At 43.3% G+C, this 13,285-nt stretch overlaps 2 protein-coding genes across 7 annotated transcripts in view; one reads left to right on the top strand and one right to left on the bottom strand.

The window, feature by feature from the left end:
- The window catches only part of LOC110503131 (delphilin), a 31,888-nt gene extending 27,360 nt beyond the window's left edge, over nucleotides 1–4,528 (top strand). Inside the window, exons 11-16 of the mRNA XM_036960666.1 lie at nucleotides 574–729; nucleotides 990–1,076; nucleotides 1,207–1,336; nucleotides 2,008–2,126; nucleotides 2,409–2,573; nucleotides 2,706–4,528. Of these exons, the coding sequence (XP_036816561.1) occupies nucleotides 574–729; nucleotides 990–1,076; nucleotides 1,207–1,336; nucleotides 2,008–2,126; nucleotides 2,409–2,573; nucleotides 2,706–2,777 (729 nt within the window). The 3' untranslated portion in view covers nucleotides 2,778–4,528. The remainder of the gene's footprint in view (nucleotides 1–573; nucleotides 730–989; nucleotides 1,077–1,206; nucleotides 1,337–2,007; nucleotides 2,127–2,408; nucleotides 2,574–2,705) is intronic.
- Nucleotides 4,529–7,736: 3,208 nt separating this feature from the next.
- The window catches only part of LOC110502898 (rho GTPase-activating protein 17), a 52,261-nt gene continuing 46,712 nt past the window's right edge, over nucleotides 7,737–13,285 (bottom strand). For 3 of the 6 annotated variants that reach the window (XM_036960659.1, XM_036960658.1, XM_036960663.1), the window contains 2 exons: nucleotides 12,543–13,082; nucleotides 7,737–9,359 (listed from right to left, as the gene is read on the bottom strand). In XM_036960659.1, coding sequence (XP_036816554.1) covers nucleotides 9,208–9,359; nucleotides 12,543–13,082 — 692 coding nt within the window. In that variant the 3' untranslated portion in view covers nucleotides 7,737–9,207. Of the gene's footprint in view, nucleotides 9,360–10,827; nucleotides 11,154–12,542; nucleotides 13,083–13,285 lie in introns of those variants that run through there. The other 3 variants (XM_036960661.1, XM_036960662.1, XM_036960660.1) reach the window with 3 other exon arrangements.

Here is a 13,285-nt window from a genome sequence, read left to right as displayed (position 1 = left end):
GGGCTGGAACATAATTACAAATCATTTGTAGACTGCAAATTAACCGCAAGAATATATAAACAGATACATTATTTGACTAAAATATGATCATTTCAAACCTTGCTTACATTTATATACGATCATGTGTCCCTCTATTATGGATGGGAATACTTTGGGAACAGAGTTCCAGAAAACCAAATAAAACCAGTTGGGGATCCTGGTCTAGAATGAGGCTAGAATGTTTAAAAAAATACATTTCAGTATTTTACTGAATACTATACACTCTTAGAAAAAAGGTTTCCAAACGGGTTCTTCGGCTATCCCCATAGGATAACCATTTTGGTTCCAGGTAGAACCCTTTTGGGTTCCATGTAGAACCCTCTGTGGAAATAATTCTACATAGAACCCAAAAGGGTTATACCTGGAACCAAAAAGGGTTCTTCAAAGGGTTCTCCTATGGGGACAGCCAAACAGTTTTAGGTTCTAGATAGCACCTTTTTTTCTAAGAGTGTAGTACTAGTTTACCACAGTAACATGTTACTTTACTAGCAATAGTAACAGTATTTTTCGAGTTCATAATCTGTGTGTGCCCAGATGCTGATGGTCCCTGAGTATAAGACTCGTCTGCGGAGCCTCCATTTTAAGACAGCCCTGCAGGAGAAGACAGAGGAGATGAAGGCTGGATACGAATGGATCTACAGGGCCTCGATAGAACTCAGGAGCAGCAAGAAACTGGCCAAGATCCTCGAGGTAATACAACTACTGTAGCTCGCACTCCCTGAGAGTGGAATACAGTAGCTTAATGGTTGAGAAATGGAAAACAGCTCTCTTGTTTATTTCGTATTATTTATGTGTCTCTGCTGTCATAATCTAAGGTTATTAAAGAAGATGCATTGTGTGTAAAATCATATAGGATAAGGTAATAAGATACAGACTCAGAGGTATGCATAATGTGGTGATCGCGTTGTGTTACCGGTAAACTCTTTCTAAACCTCTGTTTCTGTCTACAGTTTGTGCTGGCAATGGGGAATTACCTGAACAATGGTCAACCCAAGACAAACAAAACCACTGGCTTTAAGATCAACTTTCTCACTGAGGTATGAATGGATGTTCATTCTCTAACTGATTATGCTTTAGCCACATTTGTCTTTTTGGGATTTGTGTTGTCTTTGCCTTGGAGTTAACCTCTTTCTAATGCCAAATTCTATCTCACCTTCCTTCTAACAGCTCAGCACCACTAAAACGGTGGATGGTAAATCCACCTTCCTCCACATTCTTGCCAAATCGCTATGCCAACACTTCCCAGAACTGTTGAACTTTGCCAGGGACCTCACAACCGTGCCACTCGCAGCCAAAGGTACAGTAAGACAACACCACACAATGCTCTTTACATGACTCTGTCCGTCAGCAGGACTCTGAGGTTCATGTGCAGAATGAATTAGTTCCATTTAGTACATTACAATATGTACTACAAGTCATGTCCTTATCAGTTTCCTGATAATCCGTTTCCTGATAGTTACTTTTCGATATTCAGATATGCCTTTCAGCAGTTATCTCATAAGACTGAAACACTACAACATTTATAATTAATGGCATTGACATTTGACACTATGCATTGGATTTATCTCATACAAATCAAATCAAATCTAACATTATTTGCCACATGCGCCGAATACAACAAGTGTAGACTTTACCGTGACATACTTACTTACAAGCCCTTAACCAACAGTGCAGTTCAAGAAGAAGAAAATATTTACCAAGAAGGATAAAATTAAAAGTAACACAATAAGAATAACAATAAGGAGACTATATACAGGGGCACCGGTACCGAGTCAGTGTGCAGGGGTACAGGCTAGTTGAGGTAATCCATACACGTAGGTGGGGGCGAAATGACTATGCATAGGTAGCAAACAAACAGCGAGTAGCAGCAGTGTACAAGGGGGGAGGGTCAATGTAAATTGTTCAGTGTAGCTGTGTACAAATTGTACAAGTCATACTGCATGGTTTTCTATTGACATTTCTCTGCAGTGAATCAGCGTATGCTGACAGCTGAGCTGGCTGACCTTCACTCCACCATCCAGGACATCAGGACAGCCTGTCAGAAGATCCCAGCCACGGCCGAGGATCACTTCGCTGCCGTCATGAGTGTATCCTTCCATCAACAACAAAGCCCTTCACAACACAACATTTCACGCGAACAGTAACACAATGTAGTAGTAATTGCACTGTAATAGTCTGCATGTTGGGAATGTGCTCGTAAGTAAGCATTTCACAGTAAAGTCTACACCTGTTGTATTCAGTGTAATGGGCAAATAAAATGTGATTTAATTTAATTACACCATTGGTCAGTATGTTACTAGTCAGAATGTGTCACTGTGCTTCGAATGGTCTGACAGTTGACAGTTTGACCCTTGACCCTGAAGATAAAGGGTTTCCTGGAGAACAGTCACCCAGCGGTTCAGTCTCTGGACTCTCTGCAGCTGAGAGCCATGGACGAGTTCACTAAGGTGGCCTCGTACTTCGGAGAGGACAGCAAGGTCACCTCCACTGAGGCCTTCTTCGCCATTTTTGCTGAGTTTACTTCCAAGTTTGAGGTGAGCCAGTAGCCATAGTGATGCCCTTCACAGGTCTCTGACCACACAATTTGACAGCATTCAAATGCGTCTGTGACTCAAGTACAATGATTGGTTCTGTTTTCATGTACGATAATTGGTCCTGTTTTCCAGAGAGCACTGAATGAGACCCAGGCCACTGAGAACCCCTGCAGCCCCAGAGTGCCCTCTCCCCTGGCCTGGTAGAGACTGGATAGCTCCTCTGCTCTCCTCAACCAAAGTGCCAAGACAACACAAAGAAACAGTCACAACTACTGGGACACAAACAACATGATCTTCAACACTGCGGAATGCCGTAGGGCCAGGAGTTCTTCCTGACCATGTGATCTGACCAAAAGAACTCTCATCCAAAGGGTTCAGAGTTTCTCCTGGGAAGGTCAAGTAGCTCTATATGTTCAGATAACATGAGTATATATTTTATATTGGATTGTATTAAATTGAAAGTATAATGAAATTGTAAAGATAAAGCATAGATGTACTGCCAAAATAAAGGAAACACCAACATAAAGTGTTTTAATAGGGCGTTGGGCCACCACGAGCCAGAACAGCTTCAATGCACCTTGGCATAAATTCTACAAGTTGTTATAACTATATTTTGAGGGATGCTACACCATTCTTCCATGAGAAATTCCATATTTTGGTGTTTTGTTGACGGTTGTGGAAAACGCTGTCTCTGGTGCTGCTCCAGAATCTCCAATAAGTATTCAATTGGGTTTTGATCTGGTGACTGAGAGTGACACATACACACACACACACTTTAGCCATGGTAGTCGTAATAATGGGCAACTGGGAATTTTTGTACATGACCCTAAGCATGATGGGATGTTAATTGCTTAATTAACTCAGGAACCACACCTGTGTGGAAGCATTTGCTTTCAGTATACTTTGTATCCCACATTTATTCAAGTGTTTCCTTTATTTTGGCAGTTACCCGTATATGTAAATAACCATGACATTTTAGATGGCTGATAGTCAGACGTATATGAATTTTATCTAGAGCTGAGCGCTATTTTTACAGATGGACTTGATCTGCCTACAACAGAAACACATAATCACTGCCTCGTAGATTGTGATGATAGAACGCAGTATAAACCTATCTTGAAGCATTACATTGGCATGACAAACGTACTGTGAATTGTTATTACAATATTTAGAGGCTTTCTGGTGCCAATGTAATTGCAGTCATCCTAACATTTGGTATTTCAAAACTTGCTCTGGGCAGGGGCAACAAAAATAATACCACTCTCCTAAGTGTTTTAAAAGTGTTTTACAGTATGAGGAGCATACATGAAATATGAGGGTTAACCCACTGGGGCTAATATATGAATAGCTGCTAACTGAAAGACATCAATCCATGTTAGCATTGAGTGGTCCAGGTGGATCTTGCGGTCACTGGGGTTGTTACTGATGAACCATCCATTCCACTGCCATAACTTTCACCTTGTCAACAGTCTTGTTTTAGAACAAATATTCACTGTTTGCTAGTGTGCATTTAAAGCTGTTTTGAATGTATTTCTTGCGTTTCTACTTTCCCTCCATAATTCCTTTTCACATATACATTTCAGTCAGAGCTGCCATCATGAAAATACAAACATATTGATTTACAGACCTGTTGTACCAGGCAGTGTCATCATGTTAAAAATGACTGTTACATATTTAAATCTTGCCACAAGTGCAGTACAGTTTTATGACAAGCATTTGCATGTTGCTGTCTATAGGTGTTGTTTTGTGTTAAAATGATTGTACATCTGGATTTGTTTACTTTTATTGTATTCTCACAAGTTGGGTCTAAAATGTAGACCTATTATAACTCTAGATCAAGTTTGTTAATGTATTTAAATGTTCATTTTGTATAGCCTAAGTGTGTTTTGTCTATGTTTTCATTGATATTAATGGAGTACTTTGTATAGTTCAAAAAGTATTGACTTTTTATGTTGGCCATGTGGTTGCTTCTGGATCAGTTGTACTTGTTTTGGATCTGTAAAAAGACATAAATGCTTGACAAATAAACTGCCTGATACCCACGAGCTTTTTCAGAGCCAGAGACGATCATGGACTGGACCAAATTAACTGAAGTTTGTCGAGTGGTGGTGCAATTGCCATAGCAACGGGAAAATGGCAGTAAATCCTTTGCCATCATCTCTACCTGGCAGCGTCAATTCGTATTTCAACGCCTACAAAAACTCGCTTTTTGCCGATGTCGAAAAACAGAAAACAACCTGCAAAGTAAGGCTGAAGACTTGAAGAAATTGTTATGTGATAGAAGTTTCCAAACAGGACGCGCGATGGCGCGCTAACGTACAAATTTGGGGTCATGATCAGCATCCCTTCAATGAATGAAGGTTTTTGGCAGTGAGCGCGTCTAACATCAGCTTGTTTCTGTCTTGTGTTTGTAGAAACGTTTTATCCACAGACTGGTGTATGTAGCGACGAGAAAGCTAAACGCTGACGATAAACAGAGTGCAATTGCAGGTGAAAAAAAAGGTAACATCTTAGCCAGAATGTATTTCGGGAGAATGAGTTACTCACTGTCGTGATTGTTTTCATTCCAGAATACTATGAGCAATTTTTGTCAAAATTCCAGAAAAACACACAGACTGAGAAAGTCACTGGCATACTGCTATTATATCCCAAAAGTATCATTCATTTGATGGAGGTATGTGGATAATAAACTATTTTACCTTGCTTACAAGTGTTGTATAGCCTATTGCTATTTGTATTATTAAAATAATTTATTTGGTTTTAGTCCTCTTCAGAAGTTCTCCACATGATTCTGGAAGATCTGAATGACATGGAGAAAAGCCCAAAGTAAGATTTCCTCTGACTCCTCCCCATCGGGACATATGGTCCTTGCTTTGCTCTGATATCTTGACTGGATGTTTTTGGCTCAGCTGTCCACTGAAGGAGGTGCGTATCCTGGTGGTGTCTCATTGTGTGCTGAGACGTATGTTCCCGTTGTGGGGCTACCGCTTCGTGACGCTGCCCCTCAGCCTCCAGGACCCCAACCCACAGACCCAGCCCGTGGAGACCCTAGTCCCAGACAGCCTGGCCATGATCTACAAGATGTGTGTGTGTCTACTCAAACGCAGGGTAAAGGAGATGCTTAATACTGTTGGTGGTGAATGTCCACGTCTTTGTTGCATGTCTGTACATGCCAATCTTACGACAAATCCATCCTTTCCTTTGTAAGGTATTTTGATATGATACAAAGCCCTCCACATGAGAGGAGTGTCAGGCCTGTTGGTGTTTGTGTGGTTCAATAGAGTATTTGTTCACTGTGTGTGTTGTTCTATGGGGTAGCTGTTCAGTGTGTGTGTGTGTGTTGTTCTTTAGAGTAGCTGTTCAGTGTGTGTGTTGTTCTATAGGGTAGCTGTTCAGTGTGTGTGTGTGTGTGTGTGTTGTTCTTTAAAGTAGCTGTTCAGTGTGTGTGTTGTTCTATAGGGTCACTGTTCAGCGTGTGTGTGTTGTTCTATAGGGTAGCTGTTCAGTGCGTGTTATGTTGCTCTACAGCAGGGGTGGGCAACTCCAGTCTTCCAGGGCCTGATTGGTGTCACACTTCTTCTCCATCCCTACCAAACACAGCTGATTAATCTAATTGCATTCTAAACTGAAGATCATGATTAGGGGATTATTGGAGTCAGGTGTGTTGTTGTGACACCAATCAGGCCCTCAAGGACTGGAATTGCCCACCCCTGCTCTATAGGGTAGCTGATCAGTGTGTGTTATGTTGCTCTATAGCAGGGGTATTCAACTCTTACCCTATGATTTTGTCTCATCACTGCAACTCCCCAATGGGGTCGAGAGGCGAAGGTCGAGTCATGCATCCTCCGAAACATAACCCGCCAAGCCACGTTTCTTAACACCCGCCTGCTTAACCTGGAAGCCAGCTGCACCAATGTGTTGGAGAAAACACCGTTCAACTGATGACCGTTGTCAGCCTGCAGGTGCCCGGCCCGCCACAAGGAGTCACTAGAGCGCGATGAGCCAAGTAAAGGCCTCCGGGCCAAACCCTCCCCTAACCTGGACGACGCTGGGCCAATTGTGCACCACCCTATGGGACTCCCGGTCATGGACGGTTGTGACATAGCCTGGGATTGAACCCGGGTCTGTAGTGACGACTTAGAACGCTGCGCCACTCGGGTGGCTGGTGTCCCAGGTCTAAATCAGTCAATCAAACAATTAAAAAATGTAGTGGAACTGACTTCGAGGTCCCAAGTTGTTTGAGGGTTCTAGCTGTTCAGTGTGTGTGTGTGATGTTGTATAGGCTAGCTGTTCAGTGTGTGTGTGTGTGATGTTCTATAGGGTAGTGGTTCAGTGTGTGCGCTGTTCTATAGGGTAGCTGTTCAGTGTGTGTGTGCTGTTTTATAGGGTAACTGTTCAGTGTGTGTGTGCTGTTTTATAGGGTAACTGTTCAGTGTGTGTGTGTGATGTTCTATGGGGTAGCTGTTCAGTGTGTGTTGTTCAAATCTGTTCAGTGTGTGTATGTGTGTTACAGGGTAGCTGTTCAGTGTCTGTGTGCTGTTCTATAGGGTAGCTGTTCAGTGTGTGTGTGTTATAGGGTAGCTGTTCAGTGTGTGTGTGTGTGTGTGTTATAGGATAGCGGTTCAGGCCAGGATGATCAGGAGCAGGCTCTTCGGTTAGAGGAGGATACAGTTATCTACCTCTGTCAGAGTGCAGTGCTGCACTCCCCATCCACCTTCCTACAAACCTACACCAAGGCTAACAACATCCTCATGGATTCCGGTAATTACTTTGTGTGCGTTTTATCTAGGACTAGATCTGCATTATAGCGCGATTGAAATTGAAAGGTAATTGCCGATTGAGCTGACATATGCAGTATTTACCATAAATGCAGTCTCCTCAAATGCAGGAACATTGCCTTTAAATGTAAATCACACTAGCGCAGCGCTTCCGCTTTGAATGGATTGAATGTAGACCTGTCTGGAATCAAAATCATCAAAATAAATGTTATATTATTTTAGAAATCGTGTGGCCGACACACCGCAGACTTTACTGGTAGCAGGAGAATGAAGAAATGACTACTAGACAATCGTCCTCCCATCAGTAACACTAAATAAAGCATTTTCTTACTGTGTATCTGCATGTATGAGTATGTGTGTGTGATCAAGCCATGACTAACAACCATTTCAACTTGTTCTTCATATATTTTATTCAGACAGGGAGTCTAACCAAGCATTCATCTGGCATTTGATGTATTTCTTTAAGCTCAACAGTCTGCATACAAAACTGAGCTTAAAATGCAGCTTTAACATGTCTAGTTAAAAGGCTTGTTAGTCTTTCAGAGCCTCCAACCAAGGTGCTCTTTCTGCAGACGGATAAGGCAGCAAGTTAAAGGGGGGGATCTCAGTAAGACTATATGGATGATGATCGTCTCTGAAAAGCAGTACAATTACTGAACATGTGTTCAGGGCAACTGAAGCGTCCAGAAATGTGCCCTTTAGTTGGTACCATTCAGGTTCTCTAGGAGCACAACCCTGCATTATATTAAAGGAAAAGCAACACCGAAAAAAAGTCTAGTGAATCCAACACCACCTCACTACTAGGTTGTTACATCAGTTTGTGTGTAAAACCCAGCTCCGTGGGAAGGATCGCAGAATGAGCTTCCATATAGAAACCTGTTCACTGGAAAGCAAGCGTTTGTGGGGTTTAGACTTGGTTCAATATCAACTGTTGAAGTGATTCACCAGACAGATGACAAAGTAGCTATAGTAGAAGCGCTTAAAACCGTCCTTTCCAACATTCACTTATAGTGGAACTGTCACTTTAATGCCCCAAAAACATCAGAGTAAACACAGAAGGTTAGGAAGGCCCCTACAATCCAAGAGGCTCAGCATATACACAGTTTATTGACCTAACACTGCTACAACAAGTTATGGAACCAGTAAGGCACAATTCAGAAAACTGCATGATTTTTAACTTAAGCCACAGGGAATGCGTTTTTGGAAATAAATACAAAGAGCAAAGGATAGGTTTCATACAAAACAGGGATAAAAAGGTCAAAGTGTTTGAGACGACTGGAAACCTGCAGTCACAAGCTACACTTTCAGCAACAGTTCTTTTTTTTGGGGGGGGTTCTACTTTTACCCACATTTCCTGTGCTTTACATTTACAAATAGTATTCTTCAGTTCTAAGGCCATCATCATAATCAACAACAAAACACCTCACACCAATGTCAAAGTCAGTTAGTCCACTGTTAACAACCCACTTACTACTACTACCAGTCCCTTCAGGTGCAACATCCCATGCAAAAACATACCGTTTTAATCAAGGCTGTTCTGTAGTCCCCCTAAGGTGGTTGTGTTGATTGTATATAGTAGTAGCTGTAACAAGGCTGAGGTGGAGCGGACCAAGGTGGCAATGATGGTGGGTAAGTTAGTGTGGTGGACACAGAGGTGGAGTTGGCAGAGAGCAGCAGAGGTGTGGTGATCTGAGGGCTGAGGGGAGCCTGCGGTCAAATCTCCCTATACCTAGTCGTATAGTTATCCAGTAGGGGATGAAACTACTATCTGACCCTGGACCTGTGGTTAGGGTCAACTTCTACCCACACCTGGAGAGGAGATGGAGGGGAGAGAGAGCCAAGCCCAGTCCTCTTCATTATAGGATGGTACTCTCTGTGTCCAGGTCTGAGTCTTTGGGCTGAGATACGGATGCCATGGGGGCCATGGAGGGGGCGGTCACTGGCTGCTGGTCCACAGCAAACTCAGGGACGAAGGCTCGGGTCAACCCTTTGAGAGACAGCGCTGGGTCTGGACAGGACAGAGAGAGTGAAATGTTACTGCTCCAGCTGACTGAGGAGTTAAGTCTTTCAAGCTGTAGTAGTTGAGTGATTGTAGAAAATCAGACACTGAATCTGACTTCAGTTAAATATTGTGGATTAACAAGGTCAAAGTACTAAGAAGTCAATGAATAGAAATTCCCGAAGGGGAAAACTAAATAGCTGATATTAAAATCATCAAAAAGTCACTTGAAAATATGTGTTCAATGTTAGTACGTTTTGGCAAGCATGGTTGACGTGCATAAAGAGAGACAAGCAAAATGCTAATTCAACCTCCAGTACAGACTGTCACATCCTCAATCTAGGCAGGTAGCCTAGTGGTTAGAGCGTTGGACTAGTAACCGAAAGGTTCCAAGTTCAAATCCCCAAGCTGACAAGGTACAAATCAGTCGTTCTGCCCCTGAACAGGCAGTTAACCCAATGTTCCTAGGTCGTCATTGAAAATAAAAATGTGTTGTTAACTGACTTGCCTAGTTACAGAAAAAAAAATCTGAAGGACCTAACATCCAAACAGTGACGTCAACCTCTGAAATCTACTACCATTGTTTACCATTTTCCACTGGCTTTAAGATCGGAAAATAGCAGTGAATCATCAAGTAGAGTTAAGTGGCAGCATATCAGAGAGGATGCCGAACCACAGATTTCTTTTGAAACAGAGTCACGCGAATGCTATCCACATTCCATCATAAAGCAATATAAAGCAGACATTTCTCTATTGAAAACCACATTGCTGCTGTCATCACTATTCTGCTCAGAACTGTTGAGTTGAAGAGAGCCTCATGCTTCAAATGCATCCAAGGCATGCAACTTCTAAACACAATCCTGTCCCATGCATACCGGAACACTAAAACCTGATGCGGTCGGGTTGCCACACTAAAACACCAAGACAAGACAGGTTATAGTAGCGCTGGGAAGATAAACTGAAAACTAAAATCGACAATACCGATCAGTTTTCACAGGCTTTTGTTTTACTGATATCATTCATTGCGATAAGTTGCCTATAAAAGAGAAATTCGGTTTGAAATGAAATAAGTTTGCTTATCTGGGTGACTGTTAATGGGCCAATTGATGGTTACAACCATCAAACTAGTATTAGTAGTTAAAAAGCATAATACACAAGAGGTGGTGCACAATAGTTATAAAAGTATCCTTCTATTTATCGCTATCGCATCAATTCAGGCAATTTATGGCGATATGTATTTTTGTCCAAATGGACCAGCTCTAGGCCATAGAACTTCCACCCTAAATAGTCTGATCATGCTAGAATGATATTCTGATGTTGATGTTTATTTATGTACAATAGTACAGCTTCAACTTCAGTCTTCTAATCAAGATGACAATGACTTATATTCATTGAAAAAAAAAACATTTCCAGAAGGAGAATAAATGCAATTGAAGGGTTTGCAAAAGGCATACTGACAGAATCAATCAAATTTTAAAAAAAAGAAGGTCATATTCTGCCAATTCCATGAATCAAATCGGTTTTCAGTTTCTGGTATCCTCTCATCATTTAGAGACAAACCATTAGAGATGTCCATGTTACTGACATTTAAATGATTTAATAATGAAGGTTGAATGTCATGATGGTTCATGGCCAATGGGATCGATGATAAAACATCTATTAGAAAAGCAGGCACAAGTGGTAGGTTTCTAAAAGTATGTTGTGGTAATGGAGTAATGCAGAAACGGATGGCGTGCAGCAGCTGCAAAATACAAGTCCTGACAAACCTCTTTCATAAATGCTCCTTAACCTGTGGACACAGGACTTTTAGATAAAACATTGTCAATGTACTGGCAACACTGGAGTAAAATACACAAGTGAGAAGGAAGTACTGAACCAATACTATAAACTGAAAGAAGGGATTGTTGTGATATGACCAAAAGTACATAAACACCTGCTCGTCGAACATCTCATTCCAAAATCATGGTCATTAATATAGAGTTGGTCCCCCCTTTGCTGCTATAACAGCCTCCACTCTTCTGGGAAGGATTTCCACTAGATGTTGGAACATTGCTGCGGGGACTTACTTCCATTCAGCCACAATAGCATTAGTGAGGTCGGCACTGATGTTGGGAGATTAGGCCTGGCTCGCAGTCTGCCTTCCAATTCATCCCAAAGGTATTTGAAGTGGTTGAGGGCAGGGCTCTGTGCAGGCCAGTCAAGTTCTTCCACAAACCATTTCTGTAAGGACCTCGATTTGTGCACAGGGGCATTGTCATGATGAAACAGGAAAGGGCCTTCCCCAAACTGTTTCCACAAAGTTGGAAGCACAGAATCATCTAGAATATCATTGTATGCTGTAGCGTTAACATTTCCCTTCACTGGAACTAAGGGGCCTAGGCCAAACCATGAAAAACAGCCCCAGACCATTATTCCTCCTCCACCAAACTTTACAGTTGGTGCTATGCATTGGGGCAGGTAGCGGTCTCCTGGCAACCGCCAAACCCAGATTCGTCCGTCAGACTACCAGATGGTGAAGCGTGATTCATCACTCCAGAGAACGCGCTTCCACTGCTTCAGAGTCCAAAGGCGGCAAACTTTACACCACTCCAGCCGACGTTTAGCATTGCGCATGGTGAACTTAGGCTTACGACTGCTCGGCCATGGAAAACCATTTCATTAAGCTTCCAACTAAGTTACTGTGCTGACGTTGCTTCCGGAGGCAGTTTGGAACTTCTTAGTGAGTGTTGCAACTGAGGACAGATGATTTTTAAGCGCTACGGTCCCCTTCTGTGAGCTTGTGGCCTACCACTTTTCGGCTGAGCCGTTGTTGGTCCTAGACGTTTCCACTTCACAATAACAGCACTTACAGTTGTCCGGGGCAGCTCTAGCAGGGCAGAACTTTGACTTGTTGGAAAGGTGGCATCCTTTGACGGTGCCACGTTGAAAGTCACTGAGCTCTTCAGAGCAGGCCATTCTACTGCCAATGTTTGTCAATGGAGATTGCATGGTTGTGAGCTCGATTTTACACACCTGTGGTTGAAATAGCCGAATCCACTAATTTGAAGGGGTGTCCACATACTTTGTATATATAGTGTGTCAGTTCTGTGTCGGTTTTTAGAATTTGTTGTTAATATCCTTCTGTGGCATGTTACCAACAACCAAATGAATCTCCTTTCATGGGAAAATAAAGCATCACTTGACCGGACTCACCCATGATTTTGTAGGCTGTGCTGCAGATCCCGTTGGTATCATTTCCCTGTGTGGGGGGCTGAGGGGGCGGAGCAATGTTGGGCCTGTTTCTGGGTTTGGGGACGGGGCGTGGTCGGGGGAAGGGCAAGGTGGAGGCAGGATGGGCACTGGGTATGTCCTGGGGGACGGTGGAGGGTGGAGGTGTATCAGGCGGGGTGTTGGTGTCTGTTGGAGAATATTCCGCCCCCGGGTTGTCTCCTGTGGGATGGCCGAGGGCCCTGGGTTGGGACGGGGGGCTGACCTGTGAGGGTGTGGGGGGCTGTGGGGGTGGGTGGTTGGGGGCCTGGATGGAGGGCTGGTTGTTGGAGTGGCGTCGGGGGGTGGTGGAGGGCTGGGATGTGGGCAGGGTGGGGGAGGTAGGGGAGTGGCTTGAGGAAGAGAGGGGTCTGGGGGAGGGGCTGAGGGACTGGCCCGAGGAGGGGTTGTGGTTGGTGAGGTTACTGGGCTGGCCTGAAGGGGGGTTGGGCAGCTTGGGAGGGGCAGGGGCTGGCTTCTTTGTACCTGGATAGTAGAGAGAGGTTGACTTCAGAAATTATCTTGTGTCTACATATATTTGAGGCTACCTGAAATTGCATGTCTATGTCTAACAGGGGAGCTACACTGGGGCGTCACAAAAACGGTGGGTTTCTAGCTGCTACACTGGACCCGTAACTATAGCCGGCCTGAGCAGAGCCCAAGACACTTTATGTAGTGTTCTCGGGCAT

This window comes from Oncorhynchus mykiss, chromosome 23 (genome assembly GCF_013265735.2).
Source record: "Oncorhynchus mykiss isolate Arlee chromosome 23, USDA_OmykA_1.1, whole genome shotgun sequence".
Taxonomy (NCBI): Eukaryota; Metazoa; Chordata; class Actinopteri; order Salmoniformes; family Salmonidae; genus Oncorhynchus; species Oncorhynchus mykiss.
Note: the sequence above shows the minus strand (reverse complement) of the source record. Positions and strands in the feature narration are given on the sequence as shown.